This window comes from Antechinus flavipes, chromosome 4, assembly GCF_016432865.1.
Source record: "Antechinus flavipes isolate AdamAnt ecotype Samford, QLD, Australia chromosome 4, AdamAnt_v2, whole genome shotgun sequence".
NCBI lineage: Eukaryota > Metazoa > Chordata > Mammalia > Dasyuromorphia > Dasyuridae > Antechinus > Antechinus flavipes.
This window is the reverse complement of record NC_067401.1, coordinates 174,153,138-174,178,508: the sequence shown is the minus strand read 5'-3', so window position 1 is coordinate 174,178,508 and position 25,371 is coordinate 174,153,138. Positions and strand designations below refer to the sequence as shown.

At 34.2% G+C, this 25,371-nt stretch overlaps 1 protein-coding gene across 1 annotated transcript in view; it reads left to right on the top strand.

Annotated features, from left to right (window-relative positions):
* The window catches only part of GAS7 (growth arrest specific 7), a 269,235-nt gene that overhangs the window by 120,868 nt on the left and 122,996 nt on the right, over window positions 1–25,371 (top strand). The window contains exon 2 of the mRNA XM_051995544.1: window positions 14,332–14,452. Within this exon, the coding sequence (XP_051851504.1) occupies window positions 14,332–14,452 (121 nt within the window). The remainder of the gene's footprint in view (window positions 1–14,331; window positions 14,453–25,371) is intronic.

Below are 25,371 nucleotides of genomic sequence, written 5' to 3'. Positions count from 1 at the left end.
GCATACGTGAGTTGAAGTTTAAGTGCCTGGGAAGACAGTGGTGCTCTTGAGAATGAGGAAATGTTGAGGAGTGATGGAAGAAAAGATAATAAATTCTGTTTCAAAAATGTTAGGATTAAGATATAATATATCTGTAAGGTAACTAGTTTGGGATATTTGGTATCTACCCAAAATGGTATCTACCATCTATCCATTTGGTAGATGAAGATGCAACTCTGGAAGTCAGGAGAGAAATTGGAACATGCTCAACATAGCAATGATAATTGATACCCTTGAGAGATTTTTGGAGATACTCTCTAAGACATAGCTAAGACATAAAAGATAAACTTTTGAACCAGGCATAGGAGATCAACATATAAATCAGAACATAAAAAATTACAGGGAACTGGACACTGGGTTCAGATTGGCAACTATTGATTCCATGCAGTTCTGGGTAGCTTTTTTAGTGGACAGGAATGCTACTGGACCATCACAAGAAAACAAAGGGCCCCTGGTTCTAGTTTTAAGTCAGCTTGTGGCTGCAGGGACCCTTCCTGGATAAAGATAGAGTATAGGCCAGGAGAGCAGTGGCCACTTCTGCCCAGATCATCCCACCTTGAAAGCACCAAAAATTTGCAGACCTCCCACAACTTGCTCTGAAAACAAAAGCATAAATAAACCTAAAACTTGCCATAGTGTCCTCCACCTCCAGGTTAAAAGCACCCAATTTTAACATAATGTTCAAAGTCAAGAAATAAACTGGAAAAATGAACAAACAATAAAACAACAACAGAAAGAATTTGACCTTAAAAAGCTACTATAGTGACAGGGAAGATCAAGACATATACCTAAAAGAAGACAAGAAAGTGAAAATAGCTACAATTAAAGCCTCAAAGGAAAAATGGTAATTGGATCTAAGCCCGATAAGAATTCCTGGAAGAGAAATAATTAGAGAAAGAAATGAGAGTTATGCAAAAAAAAAAAAAATTGTGAAAAGAAAATTAACAGCTTAGGGAAAGAGGCACACACACAAAACACTGCAGATAATAACACCTTAAAAAAACAATGGTAAGAGGTGCCAAAATTCTCTTTTAAAAAGAACTTCTTTAAAAGCAGAATATATCAAGTGGAAAAAGAGGAACAAAGATTCACTGAAGAAAAGACTTCCTTAAAAAGTAAAATTGCTCAAATAGATAAAGAGATGCAAAAGCTCAATGAAAAAAATATTTCCTTAAAAATTACAATTGGGAAAGTAGAAGTTAATGACCCCAAGAAACAATAAAATAACATCAAAAGAATTTTTAAAATAGAAGAAAGTGTGAAATATCTCATCAGAAAAACAATTGAGCTGGCCGATAGATTGAGGAAAGACAAATTAAGAATTATTGGGCTACCTGAAATCCATAATCCAAAAATGAGCCTTAGTTTCAAGAAACTAAGGAAAACTGATCTGATATCTCACATCTAGAGGGTAAAATAGAAAATGAAAGAATCTACTTATCACTTTCTAAAAGAGATCCCAAATTGAAAACTCAGCAATGTTATAGCCAAGTTCCAGAGCTTCCAGGTTAAGGATTGAAAGTAGCCAGGGGAAAAAACATATCAAATCTTGTGCCTTCCAAAGAAACAATTGAGTCAGAGAAGCAAACATTTACAATATAATGAACTGTTCCCTCCCAATAAGAGGGGAATATTCTCTACATATACTGTACATGATCCTATAAGGATTGCCTTGTTTGTTTTTCTTATTGTAGTTGTATGATTTGTAAGATACAAAGATGTTGGGAAAAGTTAAGTGACTGAAATCTCAGCATCAAAAGAATTAAGAATTACTAAAACTACATCCTGCTTGTGCTTTCCCATCTAACTGCCTGGGTAAAAGAAGAACCTGGGTGTGATTACAGCAAATCTAGTTTACAGTATAAAATACAAAGCTGTATTCAAATCTCAGCAACTTTGGTTCATATAATTTTAATTACTTGAAAGTTTTAAAACCCAGGAAAAAATCAGGGGTAAAATAAGGTTTGAAGAGATCTGCCTAACATATCCTAAAAGGACCCTCATAAAGTCTCATAAATATTAGCAAAATTTTAAAGCTCCTATGTAAAGAAAAATATTACAAGCTTCCAAAATTATGTTGTTCAAGAATTACATTCAGAATCACACAAGACCTGGCAACTTCTCTTTTAAATGAGAGGAGATATTGGAACTCATTTTTCAGATTTCTTTTATATATTATCTTCTGCCATTGGAATGCAAGATGCTTTAGTATAGGGGACTGGATATTTTTCCCTATTTTTACCCCTAGCATTTAACATAGCACCTGTGATCTGAACTAGATTGGTGACTTCCTGACTGGAAAAAAGGGAATATGTTCAAAAAATGTTGAATAGAAAAAAGTCACAAGATATGGCAAATGACTGGATGAGTTGAAGACATCAAAGTTGCAAACTTTTGGGATTAGAAAGATGGTAAGCTAGTTCAAAAAAGTTCAAGCTCAAGTTCAAAAATTATAGTCTCACAGAATTAATAAATAGCAATACAAAAAATAGGAAAGAATTCACTATGATTGTATACTATGATTAGTTTGAATTTCTATAAGAAATGCTGAGTTAATTGCTTCAATATTAGGAAAATGGTAAATAATAGAGTATGTTAATAACAACAATAAAAATCACATCATTATAATAATAGATGTAGGAAAAGCTGTTGACAAAATATAACACATATCTATTAAAAATAACACTAAAGAATCAGAGGAATAAATAGAACTATCTTTAACGTGGTAAACATCCATCTACAGTCAAGAGCTTATTTAACTAATGTCTATTACTAACCCCTGGAGCCAAACAGAACACTATTAATTTCCCTTCTTTGTTATAGCTCTTTATATGAAGTACTTAAAAAAAATAACTTCATGTCATCAAACCAGTGATTAATAACTTTATGATCTAATACAAATTGCTGTGTTTGGCATTTAAAATTGGCTCTTAGAGAGACTTAAAACTCTAAAAAAGTCTAGTTTGAAGACACTATGTCCATAAGAAACTATTGAAAAAATTCAGGGGAAAGTAGTAAAGAATAACAATAAAAGAACCCTGAGAAGAGAATTGAGACTCTTTGCTTCAGAGGAAATAAACTGGAATTTGAAAGGAATCTTAATTAATGAGTAGTCACTGAGAATTAAATTGAAAGGAATTGTTTCTCAAGGTTCATATGGATTTTCTGCCTTGATGGATCATTGAAATCCTAGATTTAATGGTCATCTGTTCCAAGCTTCTTATTTTACAGATGTTGAAATTTAGGTCTAGAATGGTTCCCCAAGAAGATCCTAGATTTGAATCCATATTCTTTGACATCTATTGAATCCTTTTCCCACTAAAAGTATCTCAGTAGTGGTCTCCTGAAATTATTCTCAGGAAGTTCAACATTTTAATTTACCCAAAAATAGGACTGTGGAATATCAGTATTATGTGAAACCTTAAAAATCCTCATATCTAACTGAGGCTCATACTGCAAACTGAATGTCAAGAAGTGACTTGCCAAAATTCATGAAGCAATAAGGGAATGTTTCTCAAGTAATAATTAGCATTGCCAATTGAGAAGGAGTAAGAAACCAAAATGCCCTATGTATCTCAGATAGCTTTTTATTTGCTCCTTTCTTTCTTGGGGAATTATGTATTTTTAAGACTTTTTTTAGTGATTTTTTTTTTTTTTTAATATGGGTCAAATCTTTCTCACTATCTTAGATTGTAGACTGTATGATAGCAAGGCTCTTTTACCCAGTTGATTTATTTTTTTAGGTCTTTTGTGCTCTACAGGCAATTCATTATTGATTAATTAATTAATGTTTGATGAAATTTAAAGTTCAAATTAAAGAATGCAGGATTCGAAATTGAGTTGAGATTAGAGAATGCTAGATTTGGAAGGAATATACAGAGACAGTTTCTTTAGCCAATCTTCTCATTTTACAAAGGACAAAGTGAGGTTTCCAAATAGTAAAAGGACTTGTGCAAGATGAGACTTGTTATAAATAGCTGAGATGTGATCTAGTCCATGTCTTCTGATAACAAGCCCATTACATTCTTCCATTAAGACAGGCTTCTACTGACACCTTGGCTGCTATATTTTTTGAAATGGGGAGATAAATTATCAGCACTAGAAGAATAGAGTTTGTGGTCCCTACTGAGAAGAAACCTTGAGGAACTTTCTTTTTTCTTAGTTTTTGAATTCACATGAAAAGAAATGCATATAGGAGGAAGAAAAAAAAGAGGGTGGAGAGAGAAGCCTTTATATGTTGTATGTATATGTATATGTCTTTGTCTCCTTATTTTTTCTGTATGAATCATTATATTTCAACTTTTAAAAAATAATTATTAGATACTATTTTCTAATTTAGTTTTTTTTTGTAAATTTACTCTTCACATTTATAGTTCTGATTGCAAATATTTTCCTTTTCTCTATTCTCTTATACTTTTTTCTTCTCTCTTTTTTAGTACAAGTTATCTATAATTATTGCATTCTGCTTCTTCTCCACTGCCTTTGTTCTCTTTATTTGACCAAACTCAACATGGATTTGTCCTTCTTTCTATTTAAAATTGAAGATTTAGACTGAATTACACATTCCTCAAAAAACAGCACTTTAAAAGGCTAGTTGGAACATTTTTCAAGAGGTGTTGCATCAGTAATTCTTTGTTCTTTTGCAAATTTTGAGTACTATTAAAATGGCAATCATATACATGTAGTTTTAGAAGTAAAAGTAGAGCACTTTTAGAAGTAGAGCGCTTCAATTCAAGTACAAGTTGTTCTCCATGTTAGTGAGTAGACTATTCTTTTTCTACTTCTAGTCTAGGGCTCTACTTCTAATCTATGAGGCCAAAAGAGTAGGAGTTCTCATCTGATTCCCCTGGCATTAGTTTAGTTTTGAGTTTCTGTATGTCACATTCCCAGTTCAATCATTCTTATCTCTTTTATTACTCATTGTTCTCTGTTCCCATCCACAGCTTTTATTTATTGTTCAGTTAGACCTTGACACATTCATAAGATCACAGAGCTGGAAGGATCCTTAGAATGGATAAGGGAAGGAAAAAATGGATGAAAGAATACTTTGGAGAAATTGATCCTTCACCTCAGATAACAATCCCATATACTTGATCTCTCCCTCGCCCTCCCCACATTCACCAATGTGAATTTCTCAAAATGAACAATACACCTAAGTTAAGCCAGGGTATATTTCACTTCATTTTCCTACTGTCTTTATCATGTTCAAACCTCTACATTCCTTCCTAAAACCTCTTTCTCCATTTAATAACAATAATTAACATTTATATAGTGTTTATTATGTAGCAGGCACTATACTAAGGACTTAACAATTATTATCTCAATCAATCCTCAAAACAAACATGGAAGGTAGGTGCTATTATTATTCTCATTTTATATATGATGAAACTGACATAGCCAGGACTTAAAAGACGTGCCCATTGTTACAAGACCTTCCTGACTCTAGGCTCAATATTTTATTCACTGAGTCACCTGAATAGATCACTGAACCATTCTGAGATTTAGTTTTGTTATCTATACAGAGAGGCAATTTTACTAGATTGATGCTGAACTACCTGCCACTTCTCTCTGATTTTATTTAGTATTCCATAGATTTAGTCATTTTCTTTAACATGATTGGAAAATAACTTCACTTCTAAACTTCAATATTCAGGAACTGAAAAAGAGAGAATAAATCTTAGGCAATCTTCGACTTTTTCTCCATGTTATATTAAGTTGTTATTCTCCAGCATATCCAAAATCCTTTTCTTTTAGCTGTCTTCCACTTGAGTATTTCTGATGGGTATATCCCCCAGTTGGGCAATTAAGAACAATATCAAACTGATTTTTTTTTTTTTTTTACTTTTAGAAAGAACTTATGCTCAGCTTGTCTGCAACCTATTAATTCTAGAGAGCTTTCTATGCCACTAAAGGGTTAAGTGTCTCATCCAGGGTCACACTGCCAGTATTACGGAATTGAAATTTGAATTCATTTTCTTGACTCTGAGATTGGCTTCTTTATCAACTATGCCACATTAAAATATTTAAGCACAGCAAGCCAGAGCTCTGACATAAGGAGGCTATTAAAAAGCATCACATTCAGAAACCCAGTATAAATCTAGAAATATAATTAAATAAGAAATTTGGCAAATATTTATTTTTACAGGCACTCTGCTATGGGGGATGGTGCGGAGAATAGATGGAGGCACTGTATAAAGTAAGGGAAGGAAAAGGAACCAGAAAGAAAAAAAAAAACATATAAAACTTCAAGAAAAAAAAAGGAAAAATCATTTCCTTTTGGGGTCCCAGATTATTTAGAATTCAACTTCTTAAACTGTAGTTTGTGACTTCTTGGGGTCTTGTAACTGAATATGTTAGTCATGAAATTATGATTTATTTCAGTAAATTTTTGATTTATATAGCTATATACAGAGGATCATGTAAAAATTTCTCAAGCAAAAAGAAGTTACAAAAGTTTAATAAGTCCTGGTTTATAAGATAGAACATTTCAGCTAGCTCTTGAAGGATTTATTAGGTAGAAATAAAATGGGAAGTCGCTCCATCCAGGAAAAAGGTACAAGTAAGCTAAGACACAGTTGAGCAAGTGCATAGTGACTAAACCTCATATGTAAAATGGAGCTAATAACACCAACTCCCAGGGTTATTGTTAGATATAATGAGATAATTATTTTCTTTGCCATCTTAAAGCACTCTGTAAATTCTAGCTATTAATTTTGTAAAACAGGTAATGATAGCACCTATCTCTCAGGGTAGTTGTGAGGAAAAATAAGATAATATTTTGAACCTAAATATTAGCTTTCCATTTTGCTAAGTACATAGGAACCAACAACAAAAAAGGATATAAAATGATTTGCCTTCCTATCTATAGAGAATATAATAGGAAGAAAGACAAAAAAAACTATAATTTCATTTAAAATATTCTAATATTTTCTATTTCTTAAGGTAATGGACCAGATCTCTGCTTTTCAATTTAGGTAGATATTCTTTGGGCTTTCTTTTGAAAGAAGATTAACTGGAGGAGATCAAAGAAGCCTATCTTATTTATATAACAGATATTTACAAAGTTTAATCAAATGAACAAGCATTTATTAAACATTTCCTAAATGTCCAAAACTTTGTTTTGTGATTGGAAGATAATACCACCTGGTGATGTTTGCCTTCCAAAATAGCATATTCTAGGCCCTTTGATCCTTTAAAGTGGAAGCTGTTAGGTTCTGGGTAATCCTGATTGTAGTTACTCAATATTTGAATTGTTTCTTTCTGGCTGCTTGCAGTATTTTCCCCTTGATCTGATAATTCTAGAATTTAACTACAGTATTCCTTGGGGTTTTCATTTTGGGGCCTCTTTTAGGAGGTGATCAGTGGATTCTTTCAATGACTATTTTACTTTCAAATTCTAGGACATCAAGGCAGTTTTTCTTAATGACAGCTTGAAAGATGTTGTCTAGGCTCTTTTTTTTTTGTCATGGTTTTCAGATAGTCCAGTCATTCTTAGATTGTCTCCCCTGGGTTTATTTTTGAGGTCAGTTTTTTTTTTTGTTTTGTTTTGTTTTTTTTTTTTGATGAGGTATTTTACATTTTCTTCTATTTTTAAAAAGAAAATTTTGGGTTTTATTTGACTGATTTTTGATGTCTCATTGAGTCATTCACTTCCATCTGTTCAGTTCTAATTTTTAGTGAATTATTTTCTTCATTTTGCTTTTTAAAAAATCTCTTTTTGCTTTGTCCAATTGAACTTTTAAATGAGTTTGGATTTTTGGATTTTTTTTTTCATTTCAAAAATTCTGTTTTTCAAGGAGTTGTTTTCTTTTTCAATTTCACCAAAATTATTCTTTAAGGAGTGATTTTCTTCAGACAATTTCTATTTTTCCTTTTCCAGAACTCTCATTTCTTTTTGCCATTTTTCTTCTCTATTAAGATCCTTTTTGAATTCTTCCAAGCGGGTCTTGTGAGATAGAGACCAACTTATATCACCCTTTGAGGCTTCATCTGGAGATGTTTTGCTTTTAGTGTTCTCAGGGTTTGAGATCTGTTCTTCTCTGTCTCCATAAAAGCTATCTATGATTAGAGTTCTTTTTGCCTTTTTGCTCATTTTTAAAGGTTGAGGTCTGCTCTTAGGGCAAAGGAGAGATTGTCTCAAGCTTCCTCTACAGACCTTAGCAGCTTAATACTTCACTGGGGCTGATGCTGTCAGCTTCCTTCCCCTGCTGGGTGAGATTGACCTAGTCCTGGTTATACTGGGGTTTAAGGGCTCACTATTTGTCTTTTGTAGTTGTATTGAAAGTCTCACACTTAGTCTTCTGATCCACTGGCTTCTGAACCAGGACAGAGTAGTAAACATTATGGTGTTTTGGCAAGAGCTTTCTCCTAAATTCCCTCAGCACACAAAAGTCTTTCCACTCTGGGTCTCCCTCTACTGCATTGCATTGCCCTCCACCTATGTTGGCCCCCAAACTGCCCTTCCACTTCCCACCTCATTGCCTGATTGAGACAGATCTTTCCTGAAGTTCTTCCAAAATGTCTTCTGCCAGAAATTTTTATATTCCAAATATTTGTGGGTTCTGTCACTCTGAAACCTATTCAGATACTTCTATATATTGTTATAATTCTGAAGGATTCTCCAGGGAGTTGTGGTTACACCTGGTTAGAAGAGAAGTTGGTCATGTCAGCTGGATAAAGAATTCTCATCAGGTAGTTTTAGTAAGGTCTCTGGTTTTTTGCTGTGAAAATTTTTTTAAAACCCAAGTTATATTCTGGCTTCTCTAAATTTTACCTTATAGAGAGCAGAAGCAGTTCATCATCATCCTCATCATCATCATCAGCATTTATATGGGGCCTTTTCTATGCCAGCCACTATGCTAACCACATTATAAATATCTTTTTTGATCCTCACAACAACCTGGGGTTTTATTTACCCCTTTTTACAGTTAAGAAAATGGAAGCAAACAGAGGTTTTGGTTTGACAAGAATCAAAAAGCTAGGAACTGTACAAGGCTGATTTGAACTCATATCTCCTTGATTCCACATGCAGTACTCCAACCAAGCTTCACCTAGGAAAGTATTTGATGGAATATGCAACATTCTCTAACCATAGTCCTTCTGCCTCTCTTCTGACAATAGCAAAGTGCTATTCTCCTTCATCCCTCGACAACCTCTCCCCCCCAAATATTTTTCTTCTAGACTGGTTGTTTTAATTCATCTTAATTTGGATAATATTTAATATTGCTTTTATGAGCCACCAGATGGCATAGGTGAGCTAGGCAGTTTGGGTTGTCGGTCATTCCTGAGTTTCAGCAACTATTTAGGCATACTCAGACTTCAGCAGTATACTCCTTTGTGGGTATGCCTGCTTCAGGATTCAGGGGATGGTTTGCCCCTTTTAAGTAACTTATATCCCCTTTCTTCACACAGATACGGTGTTCTTTCAAATCAAACCTCATTTTTCCTGAAAAGAGAAAGAAAAATGCCTTCCTGAGCTCATATTAGAGCTAAATTTTTTCATGTGTTTATTTCATTTATTATTTATTTATTTGTTTGTATCTGATTTTTTTATTCTTTATTGTACATGTAACAATTAATTTTTAGACTTTTCCCTTTGCCTCAATGATTCTTTCCCATAGACTAAATATTTCATCTCTGAAGTTTTAAAGTCTTTCTCCTATTTCTTTATCTAGATAAAGTAGCACTAAATAAAATGACACAAGTTAGCAATTCTGATGGTTAATGGATTTTTTTTATGGTTTTTAATTAAATTTGAATTTTAAAGTAAAGAACAACTTGCTTGTATACCTAGTTATTTTGACTAATAATTAGAGAGGGAATAAACAAATTTTTCAGAAACTGAGAAAGGCAATGCAATCAGTTCCAGCTCTCTGCGAGGCTCTCCATCTTAGGGCTGCAGATCCTCGGAAATGTTCATTGGCAACTGTTTGTAGTACGGTACCCTTTGGCAGGACATTATGGCTTACTTTTCAGTTGTTCCTAATCAAATCCTATAGGCATCTTTCTCTTTATAATTGTTTCTTCTTCCATCCTATTACAAGCTCTTCTCTTACTTGCTTAGGATCTCCAGTTCTTTACCTATACAACTATTCTTTTTTTTTTTTTTTTTTTGGCTGAGGCAATTAGAGTTAAGTTATTTGCTCAGGGTTATACAGCTAGGAAGTGTTAAGTATCTGAGACCAGATTTAAACTCAGGTTCTCCTGACTTCGGGGCTGGTGCTCTATCCACTGTGCCACCTAGCCACCCCTCACAACTATTCTTTAGGTCAGAGTTTGTAGCACTCTGGGGAGCCTGCCTGATTGTCAAGTCCAAAGACCCCTAGGAATTTAGGAAATGTTGGAGAAAAAACTTGTCTTATCAACAGACAATTCCTTCCCCCAAGTGCCCTTGCTTTGTGACCAAAGCTTTGTAAGTAGAACTTAAAGGTAGATTATAAATAGTCATTATGCTATTATTATCTTGATTTTCCTTATTTTGTTCTTTTAATTATTATATATAATTTTCTGATTTATTACTTATTATAGCATAATAACCTACTGTCATAGTTACATACAACAATTTGTTCATTTACCTATTGAGGACTACCCATTTTATTTACGATTTTTTGCTAATACAAAAATGTTGCTATGAACATTTTGATATATGTAGGAACTTACTTTCTGCTGTTAACCTCTTTAGGAGACATCACCATTGGGTTAAAGGGTGTGGATAGGTTAGTGACTTTTATTGTACGTTTTCAAGTTTGGGGTTTTGTTGGGTGTTTTCCCAGAATTTTTGGTCATGAAAATCTTTTTGAGTGCCATTGGGAATGCTATGTGGTAGTAATGAAATTGAATCTAGAGTCAGGGAATGTGAGTTCAAATTCTATTTCTTAATGCTCCATTTATGTCCTTAAGAAAATCATTTACCTTCTCTAGGTTTCTCTTTTTCCTTATCTAGAAGGTCAGAAAGTTCTTGGCCAAGATGCCTGAACAAAAGTAAGCAGATCTGTTTTCTCACATTGGCTTTGACAAAAACTGAAAAACTTTATGAGGCTAAACAAAGGACCATAAAATTTTTTGAGAAATAACAGTATGTAATGTCCAGGCTAGCTTTCTGGAGGTCCTCTGGATGAATCTTGGTCTTTGCAAGGTAGTCACCATGAGGATGGCCAGGAATAGTCTAAAGACTTTATTGTCTCCTTCACAGTCTGTTCACTCTGACTGACTGACTGTGTTTCCAGTTCTCTCAGCCCTTAAATACCCTATTACAATTACAGCATTACAGCATATTGAGTATATGCCAATTAGAATGATTATATCATTATATTATACTAGATATATGTGAACTAGAGAAGCATTATCTCATCAATTCCATTGAGTTCACACCTTCTTGCTTACAACAACAAACAAATATCCTTGTTTCAAGTATACTTCTCCAGATTTCCGGCCCTACAACAGTAAGGGATTTTTTCCCCCAGTCTTAGACAAAATTTCAGCCAGAAGCCCATAGGAAAGGGATTGGCTAATAAAGAAAATGTCAAGCAAACAAGCCAGCAGTTTCCAACTATATGACCAAAGACAGGCAGAAATTCATGTAGTCTGTAGGACTTATTCTGTAGGACTTATTCTACAGTACGAAAAGGAAAAGATTTCTAGAAGAATGTGATTGATAGTCCACTGGAGGGTCCTTGGAAACCATGAGGAGCAGGAGTGACTAATGGAGTCAGAATGGAAAGGATAGGGAGAGATGATCCTGGTAAATAGTAGCTATCGGAGGAGTTTCTGAGAAATCTAAGCTGAGAACAGATAGGGCTGACCACCAAAGACTAACCAAGCCCCAACTGAGAAAATTTAGAAAAAAGGTTGGATAATTGAGCAAATACCATCTTTAAAAAAAAAAATACATGTACATTCATTTTTTACATATTTACATATGTGTCAGATTGGGAAAGAGAAAACAGAACAAAAGGAAAAAACCATTAGAAAGAAAAATAAAAATAAAAATAGTGTTTGTTGCTCTACATTCAGTCTCTATAGGTCTCTCTCTGGATGCAGATGGTGTTTTCCATCAAAAGTTTAGGATTGCCTTTGATCACTAAATGACTGAAAAGAACTAAGTCTACCATAGTTGATCGTTACATAATCTTATTATTGCTATATACTGTTTTTCTGGTTCTGCTTGCTTCACTCAGCATCAGTTCATGTAAATGTTTCCAGGTTTTTCTAAAATCAACTAATTCATGATTTCTTTTTGGTAGAACAATTAAATTCTATTACTTTCATATACCATTTCCCAATTAATGAGTGTCTACTAATTTTCCAATTAATTTCCACTACAAAAAAGAGCTGCTTCAAACATCTTTTCACAAGTGTGTCCTTTTCTCTTTTAAATTCTCTTTGTGATACAGACACAATAGTGATTCAATTACTGAATCAAAGAATATCAGTCATCATAAAGAATTATTGTAAAGCCAGAAATGTCCCATTTTTCAATCTAATTTACAAGGGAAGAGTAATATTATTACAACTATCCACAGAAAATCAAAGGGAAAAAAATGAATTTTCCATTAAAAAATACATGAAGATTTAGGAGAAATAGAGCAAGACATAAAAAAAAAAAAAAAGAAATAAAATCTCTGGAGGACAGAATTAGGGGAAAAAAAAAACTCTTTGTGGACATAATGGAATATTGTACCATAAAATGTGATGAAAGATGATTTCAGAGCCTGGAAATATGAACTGATTCAGAGTGAAATGAGTTGAATCAGGAACAAATTAATGTAGTAATAAAACATTGTAAAAAAAATGACTCAATTAAGATTTCTGATCAAAGCAATGACTAGCCATGTCTACAGAGTACTTATGGGACATTTGGAGAAACAAATCTTCTGATTGAAAAATGATTTCATCATGGTATAGAAAACGTGTGGATCCATTTTGTATGACTATACTTCTCTGTCTCTCTGTGTTCTCTCTGTGTCTTTCTCTGTTTCTCTAATTGGAAGAAGTATTTCAGGGGGAATAAGCAATCATCATGGGAAAAAAGAAAGGCCTTTGAAATATAATTTAAAATTCATAGAAGAGAACAGAAAGAAATGCAGAAAGAAGCACAGCCACAACAGTTTTAAAGATCATGAGAAATTTATTATATACTTTTTAAAAAAGCAAGTATTATAAAATAGTTTCATTGTTTCATTTTTTTTGTTTGTTTTCTACTTCTATGTAGAGATACCCTCTTATGTGTTTATGTTCAAAATAAAAAATGAAATTGTAAATACATTTTTAAAAATTAAATAAAATGAGAGAACTGGTCTAGGTTGCTTCTAGCTCTAAACCTTTGATAATAATATTGATTAGTGCTTATTTTGCTTTAGAGAGGAGGCGGTAGGTTTAGAATGTCAGACCTACAGACCTTTCAATTTATCTCAGTCCAAGTCTTTCATTTTTCTAAAGAAGGAAGATCCCTTCCATGTACTCTGTGTCCCAGTGACACTGACCTCTTTGATCTTCACCACACAAGACACTGCATCTTCTAACTGCAGGAATTTTCACTGGTTGTCCCCTTTCCCTCCCCTCCTACTCCCATACCTAGAATTCCCTCCCTTCCCATCTCTGCCTCCAGGCTTTTCAAGTCCTTGCTAGAATCTTAGCTTGTATGAGATGCCTTTCCTGATTAACCTTAATGATAGTTGATTATTTCCAATTTATCTTGTACCTAGCCTTTTTGTATATTGCATGTTATCTTCCTTTCTAGATTCTAAGCTCCTTAAGAAACAGAACTTTCTTGAACCTCTTTTTGTAATTCTACCACACAATGCCTAATACCTAGTTGTTGTTCAGTTTTCATGAAATTGAGGCAAACACAGTCAAGTGACTTGCTCGAGGTCATATAACTAATAAATGTCTGAGGGCAGATTTGATGATGATGATTTGATGAAGATGAGTCTTCCTGATTCCATGCCTAACACTCTATCCACTGTCTGGTTCTACCTGACTCAACTGATATGTAGCAGATACTTAATAGATGCTTATTTATTGACTGATATTACCTAGCACACATCAATGTTTTGTTTTGCTTATGTCAGACCAAAATCTGATGGACACATATAGGTCCAAATATCATGCTACACCACCCATCATATGGCTGAAAATCTTACACTTCCCAACATGATTTAGGAACTATGATTCTGAATCCTGCAGATTACAACTATTAAAAAACAGAAATTTGTGTGTTGACCACCCTCTCTCTCTCTTTCTCTCTCTCTCTCTCACTCTCTCACTATCACTTTCTCCTTTCCATACTAATAGAAGCCTGGAATGGTTCCCCCTCAGCCTGTGGAAGAGAATCAGATTTCCTTATTGCCATCTGGCTGGGAAAGCTACCTGTCTCCTCAGGGCCACCGATACTATGTCAACACAGTTACCAATGGTGAGTACAATTTCTGTGAACATCAGGTCACTACTTCCTAGAATTCCCACATCTTTAGCGTTCTGTTGAAACTTAGACAGTTTATCCTTGAAATGTATGCTATGTGGTAGATTTCCATAGAAGCCACACTTGAGATTATGAGAACACTTTAGACCAAAGATTGTATTAGAAGGCTGATGTAGGTCCAGATTTGAAGACTGTGCATTACCAAATTATATGCATGATGATTTGATAAATTGTGACGTTAGCTGGAGGAAAAACAAACATAATAAAACACCCAAAGGAAAGCAATAAAAATGGGAAGACTGAAATAAAGTGACAAAGTTTGATTTTTGTGGGAATTTTATGGATGTAAATGCCAACGAAATTTATTCTAAACCTTAGCCTCTAAAATCCTAATGATCTTGCGGGGCTAACATTCAGTCCTGCTGCCTTTGTGAAACTTTCCCTGATATACCATCCCATATACATATTCCTCTTTCATCCCCAACACCTAATATCCTCCTATACTCTCATTCCAGCTGTTTCTTGCATCAATATTCATATCATTTATTATCTAAGGAAGATCTGAGACCCCCAAGTGCTAAACAGCCCTGTAGTTTGTTCAGATATGATAAGATAGCTGACAGTGTTCTGTCCCTCTCCTTGATAATTGTTATTTTCCTCAACTTCTTCAAAAGTCTAGTTTTTAGGAGACTAGCATATTTCTCTTTGTAAAAAAAAGAGTTCTATATTTTCTAAGAAAAGGGAGGTCAATACAAATAATTTTCTCAAAATAAAACACATCAACAAGTTATGACAGACTTCTGAGACTTCAAGGAATACTGTAATTTCTCTGTTCTTAGAATATCCTCTCCTTTGTTTTCCAGTAAAGTAAATCTTATTTGTTTAGATGTCAGTGTTTTAGATCAGATACCTCAGGTCCAATAAGAATGGCATAGACATTGATATAATCTATCAATTATAATCAATATATCAATATTATTTATTTTAATTCATAATTATATTTCTAATCAATGTATCAATACTATAATCAAAATATCAATCTATCATTTTCTCTATTCATATAATTTAGACTAATCAGGAATAGTTTGCTTTCATCTGGTTAAGGGAGCCCAAATACCTTCACCATCTTGCTGCCTAAGTTGTCTTTTGTACTGTCATATTACAATAAGCAGTATTTTGTACCTTTTCTGTTAAGTTGTTAATTTTTTTTACAATTTTTGTTCCATAGCTGTCATTTCTTGTCCCATCTTTTTGTCCTCTAGCATTCTCCTTTCACTTACTAAAACTTTTTAAATTTTTGCTTCACCTCTTCCAGATGTCCCAATTGAATTTGTTCCCAAGCTACATTTTCTTTGTCTTTGCTTGTAGATAATTTGGGGCTGGTTTTTCTGAGTTTACATCTTGAATTTTCCTATCACCATCATATCATTTTATGGTGGAATTCTTTTCAAAATTTACTCATTCTTCCTGTCTCCTTCTTGTCTGTAGATTTTAATGTTAGGCTGGCCTCTGCACACTCCTGGAGAGAATGTCTGGGCTGATTCTTCTGCTGACAAAAAGAGGCCAAAAAAAAAAATCTTCCTTGCTCTCAAGAAGTTCACTGTGTAATGAGGAAGGCAACAAGCAAATGGGATAAAACATTAGCAAACGTAAATTAGTAGAATTACGAAGGATTGGGAAACATTTCCTGTAGAATTTTAGTTTGTTTTTGAAGGAAGTCAGGAAAGCCAGGATACAGAATTAAGAAAAAGATCATTCTAGGCATGGGGATCAGCTAAAGAAAATTCCTAGAGTCAAAATATGGAGTGTCTTATTTATGTAATAGCCAAGAGGCCAGTGATACTGGATCAGAGTAAACTGTAAGAGAGGAAAGATGATTGGATGTGTGTGGGGAGGAAGGGGGCATTGTGAGGGAATTATAAATAAAGGATTTTATGTTTTATCTTGGAAGTGCTGAGGAGCTACTTGAATTTATTGTGAAAGGATTGACAATCTAATATATACTTTAGGAAGTCTCTTTTGTCCCTAAACTTGTGTGGAGACAAATACATTGCAGCAAATCAACTATCAGGCTAGTACAATTGTACCAGATTGAGGTAATGAGGAGCTGTTGGAGTAGGAGAGAGAAAGGGGCCATATTTGTGTGATGGTGCAAAACTGAATTCAACAGGACTTCCCAACATTTGCAATTAAGGCTAGCAAAATAGGTTTAGACAAGGATATGAAAGACTTTCAATGGTAAACATCGGAAGTTATATTCAATCCCAGAGGCAATAAGAAGCTTTTAGGGTTATTTAAGTAAGGAAAGTACATAGTAAAATCCATATCAATATGTGGGATAGACTGGAGTAGAGAGAGAATTGAAAAAAGGGAGACCAATTAGGAGGACATAAAAAAAAAAAAAATAAATAAAGAGAGCCTAAAGTAAGGTGGCAGTAATATGTGTAGAAAGATGAAGTTGAATGCAAGATATGTGGAGACAGAAATGGCAAAATAGTGAAACTGATTGGATATGATGAGTGAGAATAAAGAGTCCAGGATGGTCATATCATCAGTTTGGAAAAGGAAAGAATCTAGGACAGTGCTTTTATTGAAATCATACAGTAATTATAGATAGTAGAGCTGAGATTTTAGCAGAATAGGTAACTAGTCCAGGAAAGTTATCTAAGCTTTCAGAATTTATGGCATGATTATTGAACATATTGCATGCTAGAAACATTAAAATAATCAGAAAAAATCATGATCATTCCTTGAAGTAAAAGCACATGGTATTGCACTTTCATGTAAAAGAAAGAAAGCATAATAATAACATAATAAACAAGTGGCCATGTGGATAAATTATTATGATTTCTCCCCCCCCCCCCCCAAATGTAGCCTTACAAAAGTATTTTATCTTTTGGGCCCATATGCCAGACGGCTGGTGTTTTTACTTGATTTCTTGTTTTAATTTTACTTTAAACTAGGCGATTCTCATTTAATTCTATTTTATTACTCAAGGAACTAATGTGAGTTTTAGGGTAATTTTTTCCAGTAAAACACTTTTAACAGCTTTTCAGGAGCTTTTTATTTATTATTTATTTTATAATTATTACTAAATAATTGGATACGCCCCAAAATCCCACAAAGAAGTAAGTATAGCACTAGCACTTCTGAGTTAATAAAAACTATCCTAAGAGGCTTCCACACGTTAGGTATTTTTTTAAAAATAACTTTTTATTGATAGAACCCATGTCAGGGTAATTTTTTACAGCATTATTCCTTGCACTCACTTCTGTTCTGATTTTTCCCCTCCCTCCCTCCACCCCTTCTCCCAGATGGCAAGCAGTCCTTTACATGTTGAATAAGTTACAGTATATCCTAGATACAATATATGTGTAGAACCAAAGTTTTCTTGTTGCACAGGGAGAATTGGATTCAGAAGATATAAATAACCTGGGAAGAAAAATAAAAATGCAAGCAGTTTATATTCATTTCCCAGTGTTCTTTCTTTGGGTGTAGCTGCTTCTGTCCATCCTTGATCAATTGAAACTGAATTAGCTCTCTTTAACAACAAGATCCACTTCCATCAGAATACATCCTCAAACAGTATCGTTGTTGAAGTATATAATGATCTCCTGGGTCTGCTCACTTCACTTAGCATCAGTTCATGTAAGTCTCGCCAGTCCTCTCTGTATTCATCCTGCTGGTTATTCCTTACAGAACAATAATATTCCATAACATTCATATACCACAATTTACCCAACCATTCTCCAATTGATGGGCATCCATTCATTTTCCAGCTTCTAGCCACTACAAACAGGGCTACCACAAACATTTTGGCACATACAGGTCCCTATCCCTTCTTTAGTATCTCTTTGGGATATAAGCCCAGTAGAAACACTGCTGGATCAAAGGGTATGCACAGTTTGATAACTTTTTGAGCATAGTTCCAAATTGCTCTCCAGAATAGTTGGATCACACCTTAGGTATTAATCTCTTTTCTTCTGTTCCATCTGTGTTCAACAAATGTGAGATCTTCACCAATGTTTTTTATTCAGCATTTTTAATAGGCTTTCCATTTTATGCTTATATCTTTTACTTATTTTAGTATCCTAAAAGATTGTGATAATTGGAAGTTTTGGACTAAATGTAAACAAGACATTTGGTTAAGTGTATCTGGCTTTGTTGTATTTTTCTCTTGGCACATCAATATTTTCTTGGTTGTAGTGTTGTTTTTTGTCTCTGGATATTCTCAGAAGCTACTTTTTTTTTTCAATAGGAACTGACAATAAGGGCATATGTTTCAAAGGAGGTATGTAAGATGATTTCGAATTTAGAATGTTGGAAAGAAATTTGAGATAATTTCATCCAATTTTCTCATGTTTTTTGAAGAAGACAAGTCTTTGTGACACATTTTGGGGTTTTCTTGGCAAAGATATTGGAGTGGTTTGCCATTTCTTTCTCCAGATCATATTATGGGTGAGGAAACTGAGGCAATTCTCTTTCACTACCATTTCTATCATAATGTGCTATCCCCTCCCCCCCCAAATGAAGTTGTTAGTAGTGATAACAGTATTTTGACTATCACAGTTTTGATTTTTTTGTCCCTATTAAAGAAATGAAAAGTTCTTTTAAAAAAATAATTCTTGTCATTTACTTATCTAGAGATGGTACATATTAACAAAAGAAGTATATTGCATAACTACTTAAAAATCATAGACTCTCAAGATCATGTATTTATTGTGAGAAGAGACATTAGAACCATTTGGTTCAACCTTCATTTACAGATTAGGAAACAGGCCACATTGAGTAATCTGTCAAAGATCACACATACTGTAAATCTTACTGATTATATTGATTTGAGTTCCCCATAAAGCATTATTTATAATAACAGTACTTTCTATTTATATAACATAATTGGAAAGAGCTTTCATATATGTCATCCTATTTAATCTTCCCAACAACTCTATGTGGATGTGTTGTAAGTATGATTATCCTTCTTTTATAAGTAAAACGCAAATTAGGACAAGTTAAGGTAACTCTCATAAAATCATAAAACTTGTAAGTGATAGAACTAGATCAGAAACTCAGGTGTTTTGACTCTGAGTTTGCCATATATTAAAGTGGCAGAGCTAAAGTTTCATATATTCTATTTGGATTTTGAGTGAAGATCTGGTATTGCCACTTAGAGCAAGCTGCTGTGATACTGTTTTCTCATATTCCTCAAAATATTTTTTAAATTTAATTTTTTTTGTTACATTTTACGTTTCATGTTGTTTTCCTTCCTTTCCTTTCCACCTTACCCTAGTGAAGGCCACCCTTTAAGAGAAATATGCATATATATATATATATATATATATATATATATATATATATATATATATATATATGCATTTAAAACCATACTATGCATACTTTGGTTTTTCACTTCTTATTTTCATGTAGTTCTAGGATTTGTCTTGCTAGGTATATTCCCTAAGTAATTTATGCTGTTGACAATTATTTTAAATGGATAGTAATTTCAACTAACTTTTTAGTGGGATCTCTGGGATTTTCAAGTATACTGTCCACAATAAGACATAGTTGTATTACCTCATTAGCCATACTGATTTCTTCTATTTCTTTTTCTTCTTTTTCTACTGTTGACATTTTTAATACAACCTGGAATATTATTGGTGATAATAGACCTCCTTGTTTCACTCCTGTTCTTATCAGGAAGGTTTCTAGATTATCCCATTACAAATAATGCTTGTTCATTCTTGGAGATTGAATCTGGTTCACATAAGCCCTTGAGTTTAGCATTCTTGATCACAGATCACATAAGATAGAATTTCCTAACAATTAGAGTTATTCATATACAAAGAATATTCATGTCTTGACTTTTGAAATAAGTTCCCCTGTTTACTAAATTTGTTTAGAAGCTAGATGATAAAATCTAGCATAGAAGAGAATCTTAAATGAAGTAAGAGATTAGACTGGATGATCTCTGAGATCCCATTTGCAAATCAAACATTTTATTTTTATTTAATTAGTATTGTGACAAGATGGAAACCACAATGGCCTTGGAGTTCATTTGCAAAGTAGGACTTAGTATCCAAGTGACCATATACATGTTCCTTCTATATTACCAGATAATTCTGGAAGCATTCTCACCAAATGTTAACAGGAATCAGCCTTCTTTGGCTAATCTTCCATGACATATACAAATGCCTTAACGACTGCTAACCCTGTTTTGTGTTTTATATTAACAGTTTAACAGATTCAACTGCCTATGGAACGTTATACTTTTAATCTTTGTATCCACAAAAATTATCATTGTGTCCTTACATTAGGAGTCCAATAAATGCTTGATGTTGCCACTATAACAAGATACTGTCACAAACGTATTTTCTCTAAGGAATGTGCCCAGTATATCATAATTAGGATTAAGATTATAGAATCACATTGGATATTAAAGTTCTAATTTCATTAATATTTATTCTTTGTGACCCTATTTGGGGTTTTCTTGGCACAGATAACTGGAGGGGCTTGCCATTTTCTTCTCCAGCTTATTTTACAGAAGAGGAAACTGAGGCAAAGTCAAGCGACTTGCTCAGGATCACACAGCTACTAAGTTTTTGAGGTCAGATTTGAACTCTTGAATATTAGTTTTCCTAACTCCAGGTTCAGTACTCCCTTAAGTACCCTTAATATTTATTAATAAGGATAAATTATTATAAATATGAGCTTTTTTTAGGTCTTGAACTATGATTGCATTACAAAAGAGGGATTTTCTATCTTCTGATTCATATCTATAACTGATATTATGCAATTATAGTTTTCAAAAGTTGCCTGATGGCCATGATTGGATATTTCTTTACCATCGTTCCATATGGGATATACTGGAGATGGGATATCAGAGCTTGAACCCATTCATTACTTCTCTTTCTATTTCTACAACTGTATGTAAATATAGTGTGTGTGTGTGTGTGTGTGTGTGTGTGTGTGTGTGTGTCTGTCTGTCTTTCTACCTCTACCTCCTCATTTTAATGTGAAATCAAATATAGAAAGCAATCTAAACATTGTCTTTTTTTAAATGATAGCTTTTTATTTTCAAAATATATGCAAAGATAGTTTTCAACATTCAACCTTGCAAAACCTTATGTTCCAAATTTTTCTCTTTTCTCTGCCCTGAGCCCTTTCCTTGGATAGCAAGTAATCCAATATATGTTAAATAGGGACAATTATTCTATACATATTTCCACATTTATCATGCTGCACAAGAAAAATCAGATCAAAAAGCAAAAAAAGCTGAGATGAGCATTGCCTTAAACATTAGGGTAGTATGTGAATTACTCACTTTACTGAACTCCTTCCTCTTAAAATGATTAGACTCAATAAGCTATTTGGTCTATAAGTGTAGTGTTCTCTTCTTCTGTATAATATGATGGTTCTCTGTGAGAGCAGGTTTCTTGGGGAGGTTTTCTGGAGGCAGCCTTAGTTTTAGTTTCAAGTAATAATCACTTCAAATGCAGCCAGGAGTTAAAATCCAGTCCTTTATTGTGTCCTTCAAAGTCTTGAGCTTCAGCCCCTAGCTCCCTCCAAATGTCTCCAGCCAGCACAAAGGTGGAATATGGAGTGACTCTGTCTCCAACTCCAACAGAAGAGTGGGCTTCTGTATCTCCCAGAGTGCTCTTTGGCCCTGAGAGCTTCTTGCTTATATGCTATACACTGAGTACTCACCAATCTTTATGTCACTGGGAAACCATTATTTGTTGTAGGATTAAATCAGTGCTAAACTAGATTTAACCATTGTCTCCTCAATTCCACTTAGTACCTTGTTTGAAGTTCTGGCCCATAACATCTCCTTGTAGGATCAGATCAATCATACTGAACCATGCTAAATTAGATAATTATTGTCTCTATCAATTCTAATGACTTAACACTTTGTAAGGATTCCAACATCTTCTGCTTTCTTTTGATTTAGAACATAAGGTGGTCATGACCTCCCTGACTTCTCAAGGAGGTAAAAACCCCAAAAAGAAGGTGATCACACCTTCCCTGACTGCTCAAAAAAGAAGTAAAAACACCATAAAAAGAAGGTGGCCACACCCTCCCTGACATCTCAGGAAGGGAGATGGAAACACCAAAGGAAATGGGAAATCAAATCAGATTAGTGAGTTTCTGAAGGGGCTCACTTGAAACAGGTATTCATAAATCCATCAATATGGGAGGCATTACACATAATTACATAAGCACATAGCAATATAACACAGGCTAGTAGTAATGTAACAAATAACATGAATCCACATGAGAATTTATATATGTCCATAAGTCCTAGAAATAGTCCAAAAGGAATCCATTAGTTCATGTGCCAGGAATCCAATAATTCCTGCAAGCTTTGAAGTACTGCAATAGTCTCATCAACAATTTTTCATCTCAAGGAATCCAATGATTCCTGCTGGCTTTCAAGAACTGAAACAGTCTCATCTTGTGTTAGGGAATCCAATGATTCTTGAAGATTTTCAAGATCTTTTAACAGTCTCATTGTCAGCCATGCTCTTTCAATGTCAGATGTTTCTTAAAATCTTCTCCTTTGTTTTGAGGTTTTTCTCTTTTTCTGTCTCTCTGATGGACAAGGCGAATATGGCTCATTAGCACCCATCTGATTTCTTCTCCATCTGTAGAAATACAAGCAAATCCTCTCCCCCAAGCAGTTAACCTATCTGGTCCCTTTCATTCGCCACTTTCTGGATCTCTCCACATCACTTGGCAATTATCTAAAGATAGTGGAGCTGCTCGCATTGGACACTGCCCTTCTGGTGGGTTATAAAACCTGTCTGCTGGAGCCAGTGCATCTTTATCAAAAATTTAAAAATTAATGGTATAGAGAACTAAATTTAGAAGTTCTCTAGGGTTACCCATGGCTCCCCCTTTCTTTTGTTTTGGAGGAGTATCTTAATGTCTCTGTTGCTTCTTTTTACACTTGCCTGACCTTGAGGATTAAAGGATATGCCAGTGGTGTGTAAAATCTTATACTGTGCACAAAAGTGTTCAAAATGTTTAGAAGTATATGCAGATCCATTATCTGTTTTTATTTCTTGTGGCATATTCATAATTGCAAATGCTTGGATGAGGAATTTAGTGACCACTAGGGCTGTCTCTTTTGCTGCTGATATTGCAAAAGTGAATCCTGAAAAGGTATCTACCACAACGTGGATAAAAGACAAACAACCAAAAGATTTATAACGGGTCACATCCATTTGCCAGATTTCATTGGGTCTCAAACCATGAGGGTTCTTTCCTGGAGGGAGTGTAAGAGTGTGGAAAGGAAGGCAAGCTGTACACCTTTTTACTATACTCCTAGCTTCCTCTTTTATTATCCCAAATTGTAAATGTAAAGCTCAAACCACCTGGTGGTATTTAGAATGGGATTCCTGGGCTTCCTGAAATAAAGGAGTACTGGCTAACATAGTTAAAAGGCTATCTGCCTTTGAATTTCTATCAAAAATAGGACGTGGAAGTCCACTATGTGAGTGGACATGCAAGATATAAATCTTACCTGGATGCTTTCTCACTTGCTCTTGAAATTCCTTAAAGAGCTGATATATAGTAGAAGCTGCAAATTTTATTTGGGCTGTGGCAATTCTTTGTACCACACCTACTGAATAGGTTGAATCAGATATTATATTTATATCTCCTGGGTAATAAGTGAGGGCTAGCATGATTGCATATAATTCATTCTGCTGAGTGGACTGAAAAGGAGTTCTGACTACTCTCTTTATAGTTAAATCATGAGAGTATACAGCACAAATATTTTGTTTGCATGTGTCTGTAAAGACAGTTGGTCCTTTAAGAGGAACTTTAGAAATTTTTTCTTCAAAAATCCTTTGCCAATTATGTAATAGTCTGGTTATCTTTAATGGAGACGCATGTGAAAAATTTGGAGCCTTAACCAATAAAATTTGCCACTCTGGGATGGTCTCACAGCATACATTAATTTGTGCGTTAGTATAAAATGTGTATATTTTGTCAGGTTTTATCCCAGATAATTGTACTACTCGCTTAATATCCTTTAATAAAATTCTAGCCACAGGCACTGGGTAAGGAATAAGGCTATGTTCTGGTTGTCCACTCTATCACACTGTCTCCTTGATTAAGGACTACTGTGGTGCCTCTTTTGTAGCAAAAACTGATATTTTCAAGGTTTTTTGAGTTACTCTTTCAACCACATTGGATAAAGCCAGTTCAACTTCTTTCAAAGCCTCTTGCACTTCTTTTGTATTCTGGCATGGTGAATTTAAAGCAGTATCTCCCCTTAAAATGTCATATAGAGGTTACAATTGATTGGTAGTTAATCCTAACATTGGATGCATCCTGGATATCTCCTATTAATTTTTGGAAATCATTTAAGGTGTTTAACTTCTCTGTTCTTAAAGAAAGTTTTTGTACTGTAAGTGCCTTACGATATACTTCATATCCTAAATATTGAAAAGGAGCATGCCTTTGAATTTTTTCTGTAGTGATATGCAGTTTGTAGTTTCTTAGTGTTTCTATGGTCTTTTGTAGACATGCTTCTAACATTTACTCCTCAGGTGCACACCCCAAAATATCATCCATATAATGTAACAATATTACTTTTGGAAATGCTTTTCTTACTGGAGTAAGAGCAGCAGCAACATACATTTGGTACATAGTAGGGCTATTTTTCATTTCCTGTGGCAAAACTGTCCATTCATATCTTTTATAAGGCTCAGCTAAATTAATGCTGGGCAGTGAAAAGGCAAATCTTTTCATATCCTCCTTATCTAGAGGGATAGAATAGAAACAATCTTTAATGTCTATAACCCAAAGATGCCATTCTCTAGGCAACTGAGTAGGAGATGGAAGTCCAGGCTGAAGAGTTCCCATAGTTTCCATCTGTTCATTTACCTTTCTTAAATCAGTCAACATCC